Below are 17,349 nucleotides of genomic sequence, written 5' to 3' on the forward strand. Positions count from 1 at the left end.
ATATAAATATGCAAATAACATAGCACAAAACTACACCGCATATCAGGCCACCATCCCCGGGCCACCATATACTATCACCATACCAAGTTTGATATAAAATTGGATGGATTGAGCGTGATACCTGAATTTATCGGTCAAGCTAGACATGCGTTTGAGCTGGACATTGGATTAATGAATTTGCTTCTGCCCGGACAGCCAAAAAATCTTGACCTCGCCCCTTTGCATATGCCAACATTTTGTGATCCCAATTTCCAAACCTTACATGGTCTAGATTTGCATATTTATAAAGCGTTTCCGTAAATTTCCCAAGCCTTCTGAGCGTTTTATTTAAAAGGCACACTATGAATGTGTACCAAAAATCACTTGGACCCCTCTCGGCTTGCCAAAATTGCCCCCCCCCTTCGGCTCGCCAAAAATGTCTTGCCCCCCCAACCCAATTTACCCTCCCCCACCAGGGTTCATATAAATATTATTGAACAGCTCCTATAAAGCAGACTTGTAGTGTACTTCACTTGATTGAGTGGACTTCGACCGATTTCGACTTTCCCAGCCCTATGATTGAAGCTGACTGATTGAAAAATTCCCAAGCCCCCCAGCCCAAGCCTGATGCGCTAAACCAGGCTTACCCCCCAGTAGCCCATCACATCATCATGGCCCTATTGGTTCCTTCCTCGCTTTGTATGGAGAAGGCCAGTGGAAATCGAAGTGACGGAGGTGTGAGTACCTCGGGCTATACCCCCAGTGGCGTAGCGTGGGTCATCACATGGGGGGCGACCATGATTGGGGGCACGGGTCTGATGGGGGGCACAAGCCATTTTTCGGCAATTTTCTTATGGGATTTTTAAAAATTTCAGATCGATTTGGGGGCATGTGCCACTGCTTACCCCCCTACTCCCTACCCCTACTCTGATCAAACTCACCTGATCAAACTCCCTAAAAATCAAACTCCAAAAACTTTTCAAAAGGAAGAGCGCCGCCTCAGAATGTTACTTGTAAGTGACTGCGACCCCAATGTTATAGTCTCGTGTCAAGCAGGCCTGGTGTCAAGTCTTTATCCAGAAGTCTTTCTTTTTCCACCGCTTTGGTGTGCAACTGCAAAGGGGTGCAAAACCAGAAACCTGGCAGCCTAAAATCAAAATTAATCAATTTAACAGCGGCATAATGCACACAAATAGAACGCGCGAGGTGTATGCTTGCCGGGAATGCAAGTACAGATATGAAATAATTTAGTGTGATAATTAAGTCTGCATCCAGTCTAACTTATGTAGCCACTGCGCTGGTTTCTGTTATTTGCATCGGTACATTCTCTCTACCATACTGGTGAATGCAAATTGAGTGGAGAATATGGAAACAGGGTACCAGTAAACGCGTCTCAAAATCCTTGGCCATTTTTTATGAGGCCTGCAAATTACCCAGTTTCGGCTTCAAAAATCATCTCGACAAACATCGGCTGCTCGTGCTTCAACTTCAAGACATTTATAAGCTTACTTGTTTTTTCCAATATGAAATAACGAAAAGCGTATGGGCAGGTGGACAACATTAAATACAGCAACTCAAGTATGTTTTGTAAGTAAATATCCGGGGTAAATTATCATGATATCATGAACTGGGCTAAAATAAAAATCCATGCAAGCAGACGAATACCATTTTAATATCAATACCATGAAACAGTGTCAGTGAGTGTGAATGTGAATATACTTTAGGCCACTAAAGCCTCCAGCATACTTTCCTGCCGCTTGCCGCTGCGGCAAGCGGCAGGGCGTTTCAACCAGGGTTGCCAAAACATTTCGGCCCGAATCGCGGGTCAAATTATCCAAAAGTCGCCCAATTTTTCTCTTTACCATTGGTTTCTATGGGGCAGGAAACTATCGGAAGTCGCGGGAGCCAATATTGAAAAGTCGTTCAATTTTTTTCTTAACCATTGGTTTCTATGGGACAGGAAATTGTCAAAAGTCGCGGGAAAAATCTTCAAAAGTCGCCCAATTGGGCTACCAAATCGCGGGTTTGGCAACCCTGGTTTCCACCAATGACAAGCCTTGATTGTGTCCGTTTGTCTGCAATTCACTCGGTCGGACATCCGGGAATATTGTCCCCTTCGTCCCCTTTGTACAAGCGCGCCCATAGCAACCAGCTTGAGAAAGGGGAACTGCACATGCGCTGCACATGCGCACACTGGTTTTACAAGGCTATTTCCCCTTTGTGACGTCAGCCCGACCAAGAGAATACGTGTGCGCCACGCCGCTCAGCGGCAAGCGGCAGGGTAGTATGAAACCAGCATAACTAACAGTCAATTTTGAGTTTCCCGTCGCATAATTTCTGAAAACAAGTGAGGTACCGGTAACTTTTTCATTATTCATTAGTCATTATTTTTCTGCCTTTCATTATATGACCAACATGCATGTTAAATGTGAGCCTAATACCACTCACCATTCACTCGGTCGGACATCCGGGAACATTAGTTGACATTGTCCCCTTTGTCCCCGGCTTTGATGCGCTGCACATGCGCACACTGGTTTTACAAGGCTATTCCCCCTTTGTGACGTCTGCCCGACCAAGAGAATGCTCACTCACTTGACGATAGATGTTTAGCCCAAACATGCCAAATGAGATTCAAAAGTGTATTAAGGACTAAGGTAGCTGTGTACTCTCAGATATATGCATGTAGTAAAAGTATAATAACTTTGTAATTATTCGTGCAAGACATAAAAGTATACATTTTTATCACATCAATGAATCTTAAATAATATAAATATATAGTAAAACAACAGTTATGAGGAAAATCACAAAAAAGTGAGTTTTTGGCAATATTTGTTAGGTACCGTACATCATAACAAAAAAACACTCTTTCCAAAATATTTTATTTTGTTTTTATCTCAATCTTGAGGCTCCATTCCAAAAACATTTTTTTTTAGTTTTTTGATATTGGCCTTATTTTTTGAGATATTGACCATATTTTAAAGGCATCAAAATGAACTTTTTAAAATTCACAAACGCCTATTTGCACAAAATGATGCCTAAAATCGAATTTAACCAAAATATAAAAAATGGGAAAACTGTTTCTTGAGTCGATCATGCTTCACACGATGATCATATTTGCTTATAATCTATAGATGCTGTATTTATTGAGTTCTTGTGTACCTAAATCGTCATTTTACCGAGAAAATGAGCATTGAAATAATGGCTGTTGAAGTTTAAAGTGGTCACATTTTGCACTTTCATCAAATCTCACATGAGAATGCGGCAGTTTTCGTTTTTCTAGCTTACATTACATGAACATCGGGTAAATCCACGGCCCCTTGAGAAGTTTGAGCGAAATCCATTCATAACTTGATATTTAAATCGGGGGAACGAACTTGAAAAAACCCACATTTTATCAACTAAAACGGTATAGGACGGTATATTTTGGAAAATCAAAATAATGAATTCAAGTGAGGGTCAGAAAATGAAGGGGGCTCAGCACTAATTCAGCGTCCCATAGGATGACGTGTGAATTGCCTACTTCAAGCGCCATTTCTGGCGTCCCTGCAATACTTGGCAAAATAAATTTGGTATCAAATTAAAGCTCTGTTTCTCTAGATTCCAAAACTTTTGTCGGCATATATTGATGACCATTGACTTTTTTCGCTATTTTGCGGTGCAAAAAAAATAGCTAAAAATATACTTAACTCACCACTCACATTTCAAAATCGGGTTTTCTCTTAATCCGCCACAGAGAATTGCTTTTGAGATCAATTGTCCAGTTTTTTTCTGCATGTTATCATTAAAGACACTTGTCGAATTCATATGAGCCAATATTGAGTGATTTAAAGTGAACATGTCGGTAGATATGGTCGCTACAATCTCATATTCACTATGGACTATATTAGCCGAATTTCGTTGTTACATAAAATGCGGACTCATTGCGGAGTGATTTAGTGTTGCGCCCTCTTATAAGGTGTTAAAAGTTTTTAAAATCCACATTTATTACTCATTATGTAAACTAGAGCAAATTTGAAGCTCAACACCGAAGATTTCATGTCTCTGCGACATTCCGTTCAAGAGAAATGATGTTTTAAAAATCAGTGCGAAATGCGAAAATCGAATATTTCGACTTTTCCTCCAATATCGAAAGTTATTACAAAACTCACTCAATTAGTGACAGACGACAATTTGAGCACGTCTTTGAACCAAGTTTAATTTCTTTTCTAGATTATCAGTGTTGCTATTTTGTTTTGTAAATCATTTATTACTGAGTCTGAAGTATAAATACCCCCCCCCCGTTCCAGTGGTAACAATTACGATCTTTTTGCGTATGCCTACTGAATATTCAGCAAAACGGCTTCATGCAGATTAACAATGTCTATTAACCTTAAAATCCATTTTTGAGCCTTTTTGATGATTTTTGGACGCATATCTAGACTTTGCAGGCGCCTACTCGGCCAATAAAGTGTTTTTTCCAATAATTTTTCATGAGGATGACTTTTTGTAATCTTTGTTTATCATAATGATTGAAATAGAACACATTTTGTGAAGCGCATCTCTTTTTTTTGCGCGAAGAATGTAAAAGGAACGCGTTCATAACGACGGCCGTTACAATAAGGGGGCGCAGCACTAATTCAGCGCCCCATAGGATAACGTGTGAATTGCCTACTTCAAGCACCATTTCTGGCGTCCCTGCAATACTTGGCAAAATAAATTTGGTATCAAATTAAAGCTCTGTTTCTCTAGATTCCAAAACTTTTGTCGGCATATATCGATGACCATTGACTTTTTTCGCTATTTTGCGGTGAAAAAAAAATAGCTAAAAATATACTAAACTCACCACTCACATTTCAAAATCGGGTTTTCTCTTAATCCGCCACAGAGAATTGCTTTTGAGATCAATTGTCCAGTTTTTTTCTGCATGTTATCATTAAAGACACTTGTCAATTCATATGAGCCAATATTGAGTGATTTAAAGTGAACATGTCGGTAGATATGGTCGCTACAATCTCATATTCACTATGGACTATATTAGCCGAATTTCGTTGTTACATAAAATGCGGAGTGATTTAGTGTTGCGCCCTCTGAAGTGAGGGCGGGTGACGGGAAACTCAAAATCGACTTTGATTGGCCTTATACAGGCATGATAGTGCATGTGGCAATCAGGTGCACAGAGGAGAGAGAAAACAGCCCGTACCACCATGGGTAGCGACGTAGCGTTATCCCCCGATCTAGTCCGAATAATCAGACTAGACTTGCTTGCCAGTCCTATATACGCCGTATTAAGGACTGGCTTACATCATTTTGGATGTCAATGGGAAATACACACTTAACGATTTGCGCCGGTTAGAAACTTGAAAAAAAATCTTAAGGGATCCAAAACGAGCGTTTATTGCGTTTTGACAGTATTTTTGTGGGACATGAGAGCACCTCAGACCTATCGAATTGCATTCTGAATACGAAGCATGTCTTTCTGATATCAAATAATTTTCATTTTTTAAAATCACAATATAATACAAATTTTATGACAAATTATAAAAATTTGATATTTATCAAATTTTGATATATAACAGTCCTCAAGTAAATTATATAAATCTAATGATATATTCTTAAAGTGTATGTAGCAGGGAGGAAAAGCCGACGGTCAATTGAAAATTTTGACCTTTCATATTGAAGATATGGATTTTTTCCCAAAAAGACCTTTTTTTTTTTGGTGTTTTGGGAAAAAATCCATATCTTCAATCTGAAAGGTCAAAATTTTCAATTGATCGTCGGCTTTTCATCCCACCTACATACACTTTAAGTATAAATCATCAGATTGATAAAGTTTACTTCAAGTACTGTTAAATAGCAAAAATATCAATTTTTAATGATTTGCCTTAAAATGTGTATTAAATTGCGAATTTCAAAAAATCAAAATTATTTGATATAAGAATGACATTCTTCGTATTCAGAATGCAATTCGATATGTCTGATGTGCTCTAATGTCCAAAAATAAATACTGTCCAAGCGTTCATACCCCAGCCCTTAAACATTTTATCAATGTATATAAAAGTGGTACCAACCTTATTGTGCTTGCTAATTTAAGACTCGGTTGAAACAAAATTAAGGTTCGAATGCATTTTAGTGTCCAAAAAGGCAAAATTATCGTCAAAGTTTTTGCTGAAATCAGCACCCTTGCGAAGGGTTCAGAATTCGAATCGGGAACGAAAATATCCGATCTTTGCGATCAAAAACACAAAATTACAACTTTAAACATGTATACTATTGGCAAAAGACATTATTACCAAACAATATAGAATAGAAAATTTGACATCATTTTCTCAAAATATTGAAGAACTTTGCTCACTAGACATCGAAAAATCATAATCCAATTCACGTTCAAGCGGCGTGAGAAACTGAAAGTGCATAATCCCGACTAAATCAGACCCAGAACAAAAATAAAATATTAATTTCTGACATGATCCTGTTCTGGGTCTGAACTGTTTCCATATGAAATCTTGATGGCAAATTGGACAATAGAAGCACATGGTTCTACGTGACAGCATTTTAATCCCTATTCATGTTAGGTGAATCACGCTATTGTGGATCATCCTTCTGATACTTGAGTGTTTGGACAAGCGGAGCGGTTTTTGTCTACCTCTCTGTTTGTAAACAAACCAGAAGGTCGAAATCGTCCTCCTCGCTCGCCCGAATCTGAAAGTCGGCGTAAATCAGCGTAATAGTGCGGCACGACCCCGATAGGAAGTCAATGACCTAAATTTAAAAATATTAATTTTTCACCCTCTATATTGGGAATACATGGAATATATGTGCAAGCTCGGGGTGAACTCTGTCTGACCCTCTACTTTTGACCTTACTCCTGGCCCTGACTACACTGCAAAATATTTTTCACCCCCAAGATTTAATTTTCACCCCATGTATTTGGATTTTCTGCAAGCTCGGGAGTGAAAAACACAGGAAAACAACCCCGACTTTCGGGCCTTATGCTACCCCTGCGTACCACCAGTCAAAGTCTCCGCATCATCCGATAATGAGGGCCGATTGTTCCATGAAATGCGACAGGCGAGACTGCTGCACAATTAGCGCATATTTTCATGGAATCATGGTCTATCGTACTGCGTATTGCTGTCCAGACGTACATGTATGCAGGTCTATCGCGTAATCGCGAAAGCACGCAATGTTCTAACGTGAAGGCAGTGCCGTACTATTACGCTGACTTTCGTATTCGGCGAGGAGGACATTTTCGACCTCCTCGTTTGTTTACAAACAGAGAGGTAGACAAAAAGGGCCTGTCAAAACTGTTCCGCTTGTCCAAATACTCAAGTATCAAAAGGATGGTCCACAATAGAGTGATTCACGCAACATGAATAGGGGATTAAAAAACTGTGAAGTAGGACCATGTGCTTCTTTTGTCCACTTTGCCATCAAGATTTTGAATGGAAACAGTTCAGACCCAGAACACGATCATGTCAGAAATTAATATTTTGTTCTGGGTCTGATTAAGCCAGAACACAGTGGTTTTATTTTAGCTTATGTGGGGCCAAAGTGTGTTGATTGTACCCATAATAAAAGGTTTCTTTGAAGTCGCTGTCCAATCAAAAAAAATGAGCATCCAAATGTATCCCTTTTGGGCCAAAAAAATCACATTTTAGGGAAAATGCATCACATATTTTTTCCAAAATTAGAAACACTGATTTGTCATATTTCGGATATTATCAAGATAACTCTATTGACAATCTCATTTTATAATTAGTACGAAATCTGGAAGAAGAAAGGTATGGCAGACCCATATGTTAAGAAATGTGTATTTGTAAGCCGGACAAAATTGGTGAAATATGCATATTTTTTAATTTAGCTTTTTTCTTAAAGTAGAAACACTGTGATTTTTTTTACTGCATTGGGAGAATGAGTTTATCATAGGAATGTCACAGACCTAAAATGAGTGCATTTTGCTGACCCCCTTCTTCCGTCGATCGTTTGGTCCTTATCTATATTCACTCTTAATCTATGTTTCTGTTTTTATATAGGTATGGTATCACTATAGCGGCAGACCATGGACATATCAAACTCCAACTCCAAAGAAGCTATAGAGCCTCAACCACCAACCACTTCACAAACATCAGACACTTCTCCTCCAACAATCCAGGCAGTGCTGAATCCCGAAGATGATTTTGCTTTAAGTGAAATGGCCAGTGAAATACCAGATAATGGCTCCGATGATGAAGATTTTTCAGAACAATTGGTGAAAGAGCCATCTGAGACTGTTATAAACAGGAAACAAGATGCTTCCAAAAAAGATATAAAAGAACTCAGTGATGATTCTACAGAAAAAGAATTACAGCAACAGATTTCTGGGATATCTAGAGCAACCGGCGGTCAACAGAGTCCCACAGAACAACAAATATCTGCGGAGTCTGAAAGATCTTCATTAACAGCTGATGAACAAGATCCTATACAAGGAGGTAAACAACTCTCTGGTGGCAAAAAATCTCTAGATGAAAAGCCGGCTTCAAGTGGTAATAGACTTAGTCCTACCAAAGTACAACAAGTACCTATAGAAGAGTCAGAAAAAGAATCTCCAGCAGAAGGAGACAAATCTTCCCAAGAAGTATTGCAAGAGTCTTCTGAGATGTTAGAAGGATCCCTAGCAGCAAATGCTGACATTAAAGTAAAAAGGGAACAACGTTCTGCTGAAAAAGAATCTCCCACCAATGATGATAGTTGTTCAAAAGAACTGGAACATCAAAAGTCACCAGAGTCTGAGGTATCTGAAGAATCTCCAAGAGCAACAGCTCAACAGGATCAAGCAAAGACATCAGAACCAATATCTTCCAAGGAAAAAGAGGAAATGTCACAGCCTGCTCAGATGGTTAAGGAAGCACCGATAACAGCTTCATCAAATGAAGTAGAAACTGCACAGCAAAACTCTTCTGAGGTATCTCCTGTATCTTCAATTGCTGCAAGTCCTTATATGAAAAGCTCTATGGCAAGAAACGCTGGAAAAGATTCTTCCTCCAGTGATGATTTATCAAAAGAATCGGAACATCACAAGTCATCAGAATCTCAGATATCTGAAGAATCTCCAAGAGCAGCAGCTCAACAAGATCAATCAAAGACAGTACAAATATCTTCTGGGGAAAAAGAGGAGATGTCAAAGTCTGCTCAGATGGTTAAGGCCTCACCGGCAACAGCTAGTAGCACAAAATGTTTGTCAAATGAAGCAGAACCTACACAGCAAAAGTCTTCTCAAGTATCTAGTACATCTAAGACAATATTTATTCCTGGTATGAAAAATGATCCAATTGTTGCTGCAAAACAATCAAAGTCAGACTCGATCAAGATTACCAAGGTTGTCAAAGTAGGTAATACACTCAAGATTACCAGGGTTGTCAAAGTAGGTAATACACTGGTTACTGTTAATGGGGGAGGAACATCTGGACCAGCAAAGCAGATTTTATCATCAGGAACTGTGACACCAATTGTTACTAAGGGAGGAACATCAGGACCAGCAAAGCCAACTATGACACCAATTGTTACTAAGGGAGGTACATCGGAACCAGCAATGCAAGTTTTATCATCTGGAACTGTGACACCAATTGCTACTAAGGGAGGAACATCGGTACCAGCAAAGCCAACTATGACTCCAATTGTTACTAAAGGCAGGTACATCGGAACCAGCAACGCATAAGTTTTATCATCAGGAACTGTGACACCAATTGTTACTAAGGAAGGAACATCGGAACCAACAACGCAAGTTTTATCATCAGGAACTGTGACACCAATTGTTACTGGGGGAGGAACATCAGGACCAGCAAAGCAAACCATGACACCAATTGTTACTAAGGGAGGTACATCGGAACCAGCAAAGCAAACTTTATCATCAGGAGCGGTGACACCAATTGCTACTGGAGGAGCAACATCAGGACCAACAACACAAATTTTGTTACCTGGAACTGTGACACCAATTGCTACTGGGAGAGCAACATCAGGACCAGCAAATCAAGTTTTGTTAACTGGAACTGTGACACCAATTGCTACTGGGAGAGCAACATCAGGACCAGCAAATCAAGTTTTGTTACCTGGAACTGTGACACCAATTTTTACTAGGGGAGCAACATCAGGACCAGCAAACCAAGTTATGTTACCAGGAATTGTGACACCAATTTTTACTGGGGGAGGAACATCAGGACCAGCAAAGCAAATTTTGTTACCAGGAACTGTGACACCAATTGCTACTGGAGGAGCAACATCAGGACCAGCAACGCAAATTTTGTTACCTGGAACTGTGACACCAATTGCTACTGTGAGAGCAACATCAGGACCAACAACGCAAATTTTGTTACCAGGAACTGTGACACCAATTGTTACTGGTGGAGGAACATTGGGACCAGCAAAGCAAATTTCATCAACAGGAACTATGACATCAATTGCTAAGGGAGGTACATCAGAACCAGCAAAGCAGTTTTTTACATCAGGAACTGTGACACCAATTGTTACTGGGGGAGGAACATCAGGACTAGGAACTGTGACACCAATTGTTACTGGGGGAGGAACATCAGGACTAGGAATGCCTATTTCAGTTGCAGGAGAAAATTCAGGGCCTGTGGAGCTGAAAAATTATATTGTTGGAGGCAAATTAGTACCTGGATTCATTTTGGAAGGAACAAGGTCAGCAAGTGGGAAACCAATTCTAGTCTTACCAACTGTGAATTCACAAGGAAATGTTGTGGGAAATGTTCAACAGGTTGTAGGGAAAGCTACAGGAACAGTCCAACAATTACCACAAGTGCACTCAGGAAAAGGAGAACAAGTTGTAACAAAAACTACAGGAACAGCGCAACAATTACCACAAGTGCACTCAGGAAAAGGAGAACAAGTTGAAACAAAAACTACAGGAACAGTGCAACAATTACCACAAGTGCACTCAGGAAAAGGAGAACAAGTTGTAACAAAAACTACAGGAACAGTGCAACAATTACCACAAGTGCACTCAGGAAAAGGAGAACAAGTTGTAACAAAAACTACAGGAACAGTGCAACAATTACCACAAGTGCACTCAGGAAAAGGAAAACAAGTTGTAACAAAAACTACAGGAACAGTGCAACAATTACCACAAGTGCACTCAGGAAAAGGAGAACAAGTTGTAAAAAGAACTGAAAGGAAAGGAACGGTGAATGAAATGCTTGCAATAAGAAGGGCATCGAAAAGTGTGCAACAAATTTCCACAGGATCAACATTGGGAGGAGCTTCTGGCATTTTACAGCAATCTGATATCGCTAAAGGTTTGTCTTCTGTTTCACAAGGAATGGCTACCAAAATAGGAGGTACATCAGGCAGTGTGATACAAATACCTCCTGGAGGAGGAGTGTCTGCAAGGGTGCAGCGAGGTCATGATGGAAAACTAGCAACAGCTAAGAAACCTATTGATGATCATGATGATGGAGAAACCCCAAAACATCCTGCCAAGATTAGACACAGAGTTTGTAAAGTTAAAAATTGTAACAACAGCTCGGAGTTTTTTCCCAATTTGAGATTCTACCGGATGCCTAAAGGAGACACTCCAAGGTAGGTACTGGTCTTAATGTAATTACGAACTTACTGACACTAAAGTAATGTCATTAACTTGCCTGGACCTGTCTGTGTGTGTTGATCACTGTATATTGTATGATGCAGGCAGTAAAATTAGCTTCAAAAGTGAGGAAAGATAAAGAAAATTGTAACAGATTTTAAAATAATGTCCCTGTAAAGTCGAAATATCAACCCATGTCTAGAATCTGGAGTAGTAAGTTGATAAGAAAACAGAAGCACTCAACAAGAGTTAGATCATCTTAGGAAATTGCTTCAATAAAGATCACTTGATTTTCATTATTTAAGGATGTTTCCATTCACATGCACATCAGGTCAAAACTAATCAAGATTATAGAAATGAAAAGACCAATGATAAGTTTTTGAGGTGCACTATTGGTAATGATGATATCTAATATTATGTACATACACCATGCACAAAAAGAAACTCGTCAGTTATATTCATCCTTGCTGTTCAATAACTTGATAATTTTGCATTATTCTGAAATATACATTTTGTTAATTGGACTTTGCTTTCTCATTTGACACCCTGTTCGTGAAAAACGAACAAGAATTGACCAAGATATGCGCCTCCAAAGCCTCAAACCCCAAAATCAAAAGTTGCATTTTGAACGATTTTCAATGGGAACGCATCGTTGTATTAATATTGCACACAGGCACCACGGGCCAATCAATAAAGCACACAGTGTAACAGGCACAATTGAATCGTTAAAATTGCAACTTTTCATTTTGGGGTTTGAGAGTTTGAGGCGATATCTTGGTCAATTCTTGCTCAATGTTCACGAACAGGGTGTCAAATGAGAAAGAAAAGTCCAATTAACAAAATGTATATTTCAGAATAATCCAAACTTATCAAGTTATTGAACAGCAAGGATGAATATAACTGATGAGTTTCTTTTTGTGTCTAACATATAACTATTGTTTTTCCAATAAGTCTTAGAGTCTCTTCTATGTGTTTCTGCTTCAAATATCAAAACCATTGAAAAAAATTGCACCATCCACTTAGAACCGTTAAATGTTCACATTGTAATGTACATGTTTTCTGACAGTTTGGCAACATGGGCAAATAAGATTGGCAGGCCAGACTTGATTAAACTGAGGAAAACTGGAAGAAAATTCTTGGGTTATGTATGCGCTGCACATTTTTCTGCGAAATCCATCGGTATCAGAAATTTGACAAATGATGCAGTACCAACTGAACAGCTTCCTGGACAGGAGACACCAGAAAATGGTAAGTGACTGACTGTAGGATTACATCAGATGATGCGCTCTGCAATCATTATTTCACAGATAAACTTAGAGAAATTGTCTGTAAATGAACATATACAGAGACCCAACTATGCCACTTGAAATCCGATTGTGTGTTCGTTATTATGTTAAAATTGATTAGATCATGACACAGGTGCACACACATCCATAATATTAATGCTAAGAGGCAAGTGATTTAACCCCCTAGATACTACTGGTCATCTAACAGCACTTCTGATTTGTTGATAACTTGAAATGCTCATTTCAATATTGCCAATTATGACTAGGCTTTAAACTATTTATGGTTTTCCATTTGCAGATGTTCTTATTAATATCCTCCTCGATTGGTTCAAAATTTAAAACACTATTCATTTTGGCCAATCGGCAGGTAGTTATCATGGGTTAATTATCATTATGCCGAATATCATTTTATTGTTGAAATGTTTCTTTCACTTCACAAGATTTAATGAATTTGAAACAACGTTCTATGTTCTGTTACAAATTAACCAGGATTTCTGACTGAGGAAGCATTTAAAGTAAAGCCGGATATTTTGTCAAGCTTACATGAGAACGAAGATCCAACTGCTGCCCCTGTGTTCCTAAGTCAGGTAAGAGTCTGGATCAAGCCAAGGGATGTGTTCTATGGTTGCTAGTTCAAGTTGCCAGCATTGGATACCAGTGTTGTAGTCAAGACATTTTTACTGGAACAATTTTGCATGCAAAAACCATGCAAAAATGTAAATGTTTTACTATCTTAACTGAAATGAAGGTGTGTTTTGTTATCTAGGCCCAAAACATGGTGTTTCAAAAGAAGATGCACAGGTCAATTATTGCATGATTTTTTTATCTATTATGAGGAACAATAACAGAAAAACATAATTTTTTTCTTCGGGTCTCGACAGGTATCAAACTTTAAAACATTTGAAACCGTGACTTTTGAGGATCGAGACTGAGACCTTGATGTCCAAGACCGAGACCTGGTCCCGAGACCTACAGCACAGGCATGAGAATTTTCCTTTTTTTTTAAAGGGATTCCTTTTTTCCCCAAATTTCCACATTTTTATTTCTTTTAAGCCAGTTTTGAGCATTTTAGCCATACATGTATTTTACACACTTTTTCCTTTTTTTTTCAGGATTTTCCTTTTTTTTTCCATTGAAATGTATTCTCATGCCTGACAACACTGTTGTATACCATAACACCATCTTGCATGTTTAAGAGTTGCAGGTAATTTGCTGTTTGACGGGTAACATTTCAATTCCATCCGGCATGTAGGACTAGAGTAATTGAAATGTTTTTGTAACCAGACAGATAAGCTTTTGAAAATTAACTCTACCAGCCTATAGTGTATACATGTATACAACAAAGTTATATGGACTATCAGAGATTGTATCTGTTCAAAATAGTTTGCCTAATCATTCCAATGAACATAAAAATTGGATCATGATAGTTCATGAAATATTGCAAAATAAACTTCTTCTGTAACCCGATGCATATTCCCAGTGTTGACTTATAAAGGGTTCACAAAAATAACTCCCCCCCCCCCCCTAAAATTACAAAACATTTCTTTGCCTAACTTAACATTCATTTCGTTGATTTGAAAAATTAAAAAACCTGTGAATAAAGGATTCGTTTTTCTACCCTCCCAACGTTCTTTCGTCTAAATATCTTTTTGTTTTGGCCAAAAATAATCACATTTCCAAAAATGATGCTTTCAGAAAAAGTTCACTTTCCAACATCCTCATTTATGTAAAAATTAGCTTAAACAAATCATTATTTTGCACTACGTGATGGTTGCATGGGTGACTATGAGTTCAGAGACAAAAAGGTGAAGAAAAACAAAACATTAAATCAATCATAACATTGATATCAATAAGTTTTGTACATTACATATATAGGATGTTGAAAAGTGCCAAAATGTGATTATTTTTGACCAAAACAAAGAGATTTTAAGAAGGAATAACTTTGGTGTGGTAGCAAAAAGATGCCTCTATTCACAGGTTTTAATTTTTTTCAAATCAACAAAATGAATGTTAAGTTATGCAAAGAAATGTTTTGTAACTCCTAAAATGATTTTACAATTTTTGAAACCTAGACCCAATAAAATCTTCTAGAAAAACCCACACATGCCAATTAATTGTTTTATACTGCAAGATGATTGCATAGGTGACTGGGTAAACGTATATATAAAAGTTAAAGAAAACAAAAACACCATTACATAAATCAAAACATTGATATCGAGAATGTTTTTGTACATTAAATGTGTAGGATGTGGAAAAATGTGTAACTTTTTCTGAAAGCATCATTTTTGGAAATTGTGATTATTTTTGGCCAAAACAAAAAGATCTTATAAAGAAAGAACTTTGGGAGGGTAGGAAAATGATTCCTCTATTCACAGGTTTTTAGATTTTTCAAATCAACGAAATGTATGTCAAGTTATGCACAGAAATGTCTTGTAATTTTATGGGGGAGTTGTTGTTTTTTGTGAACCCTTTACATGTAAGTATCCTCATTTGCACAATGCACACGTACTGTACTGACGCGAGTATAGTCCCACCTTCGAGTAAAGTCCCACCCCAAATTTTTGAAAAATTTCAGAAATTCAAATTCAATGCATTTTGATATCATTAATAGAGTATGACATGAAAACAAAGTATCAATTTTCATATTAAAAACATAAATTCAATTTATTTATTTTTAGGTCAACCATGAATGATCCTAGCATTTAGGTCTAGGTCCAGGGACACTACAAAACTGAAAAAATAAAAAACTTTTTTTTGTTGAAATTTGAGTATAGTCTCACCCCCCAATTTTGAAAAATGTTCAACCAAAAACGGGGTGGGACTATACTCTCGTCAGTACGGTACATGAATTGATATGAACCATTATTTTCTTCCTTTGCAGTTGAAGGACTGTACAGAACGTCACTTTCACTTTGGGACAGTGAAATTACAGTGTCTACTAAACTCAGATTCAGCAACGGTGACATGGTATCACAATGGAGAGAAGATACAACCTTGTAAACATATGGCCGTCAAGTTTGAGTCCAAATCGGCACGGGTGACGGGAAAGTTGGACTCCAACTTCAAAATAGGAGTTGCAACACTTCAAATACCAGGACCAAATTCTAGTGAGTCTGGTCTGTACATGTGTCAAGCAAACAATGGGGATAAATATGCTGTTTCCTGCGCCTATTTGAGTGTGATAGGTAGGTTGTTTTATTTATTTATTTATTTATTTATTTATTTATTTATAACATTCGGCCGAAGCCAGGCTAATCCCAATAGTACTCAGAGGCTACTAAATTTAAGGGACGCCATCCGGATATCACAGGACAGGGATATGGGAAGAGGTCCGATTTTAGATGCAGGAGGAAAACCGGAGCACCCGGAGAAAAACCTGCGAGGACGAGCATGGATCGGCAACCAAACTCACATGTGGCGCCGCAGGGAATTGAACCCGGGCCACAGTGGTGAGAAGACCACTACACTAACCCGCCCTCCCCAAGATCAGACACTTAATATTAACAGTCCGTTTGGATGGCTACTTTAAATATATTAAGATATTAGGTAACAAATAAAAGTTGTAGATGGATAACCCAATTGCCAGCCTCATCCCTCTACTTTACCCCATCGGCATCAGGTGAAAGCTCATATTTTTCTCATTAACATTGAAATTGGTCATTCCAAATCAGTATACTTCTGAAGAAATCGTCAAAAAACAGCTCTTTGATATCTTCAGAAATATGTAGCGAAATAAATGTAAAGCACTTCAATGTTCAATAGGTTATGGATCTAAGGTGCTGTACATAAATGCCCTATACTTTGATCAGCTCGTAATCGGCGGGCCTTATAACATCGCGGATTAATATCAATATATTTTGTTTCCAGAATTGGCTTGTGACATCTCGCCAGAAGTATCACAACTTATTAATTCAAGCCCTATACCTTGACTACTTTATTTAACATGCACAATATAGACCAGACAGGTCAACTATATCACATTAAATGTGGGTCTACTTTTCGGCGTAGTGGTAAAAGCCTAACAATTCCCGCCGATTACGAGCTGATCAAAGTATAATGTATTTTTCATTTTGTTCTACCTGTAGTGACATGTTATGTTCACATTGTAATATTTTTTTTAGCAATTTTTTCTAATTTCTAGTCAGTAGTGTATGATGTGGGATTCTTTCTTCCCCTATTATGCAACTGTCACAATTACCTCTAATGGTCACAAGTGAGGACAGCCTATTTTTCCTAACGGTCATTAGTCCGAAAAGGGTTAAAAATTAGGGTTGAGCAAGCTTAAATGCAAGTCTAATTTCCACTTTACAAAAAAAACATTTCTACTTCAGAATATCATACCAGCCAATTGGCAGCCCCTGTGGTTGAGTGCAGAAAATGCCGTCTCAAGTTCATCACAGCAGACGAACCAAAAGGCTTTTTACTGGGTAAGTAAATCTGGAATCATAATCCTTCATCTACAGGCGAATTGAGTTATTTTTAATTGGCCTTATAGTAAGTTTAACATCATGATGCTTGTACTTGTATTGC

General features: G+C 38.2%; 2 protein-coding genes across 5 annotated transcripts in view; both read left to right on the plus strand.

The window, feature by feature from the left end:
• Window positions 1–1,207: 1,207 nt before the first annotated feature.
• Window positions 1,208–9,657, plus strand: LOC140153261 (uncharacterized). Of its 4 annotated transcripts, none has more exons than XM_072175963.1 (3): window positions 1,208–1,566; window positions 7,992–9,509; window positions 9,576–9,657. In XM_072175963.1, exons 2-3 carry the CDS (start codon window positions 8,018–8,020, stop codon window positions 9,650–9,652), a joined length of 1,569 nt encoding a protein of 522 aa, XP_072032064.1. In that variant the 5' UTR covers window positions 1,208–1,566; window positions 7,992–8,017; the 3' UTR covers window positions 9,653–9,657. The 4 variants fall into 4 exon arrangements, with proteins under 4 accessions (XP_072032064.1, XP_072032063.1, XP_072032062.1 ...); XM_072175962.1 differs by having other exon boundaries at window positions 1,209–1,566; window positions 7,992–9,326; window positions 9,363–9,657; XM_072175961.1 differs by having other exon boundaries at window positions 1,209–1,557; window positions 7,992–9,657.
• Window positions 9,657–17,349, plus strand: part of LOC140153260 (uncharacterized) — a 50,121-nt gene continuing 42,428 nt past the window's right edge. The window contains exons 1-5 of the mRNA XM_072175959.1: window positions 9,657–11,529; window positions 12,600–12,781; window positions 13,309–13,406; window positions 15,701–16,004; window positions 17,151–17,246. Of these exons, the coding sequence (XP_072032060.1) occupies window positions 9,788–11,529; window positions 12,600–12,781; window positions 13,309–13,406; window positions 15,701–16,004; window positions 17,151–17,246 (2,422 nt within the window). The 5' untranslated portion in view covers window positions 9,657–9,787. The remainder of the gene's footprint in view (window positions 11,530–12,599; window positions 12,782–13,308; window positions 13,407–15,700; window positions 16,005–17,150; window positions 17,247–17,349) is intronic.

This window comes from Amphiura filiformis, chromosome 5, assembly GCF_039555335.1.
Source record: "Amphiura filiformis chromosome 5, Afil_fr2py, whole genome shotgun sequence".
Taxonomy (NCBI): Eukaryota; Metazoa; Echinodermata; class Ophiuroidea; order Amphilepidida; family Amphiuridae; genus Amphiura; species Amphiura filiformis.

What these genes read in the sequence shown, in the direction of transcription:
- LOC140153261 (XM_072175961.1), top strand. Translation starts at nt 8,018, where the DNA reads ATGGACATATCAAACTCCAACTCCAAAGAAGCTATAGAGCCTCAACCA.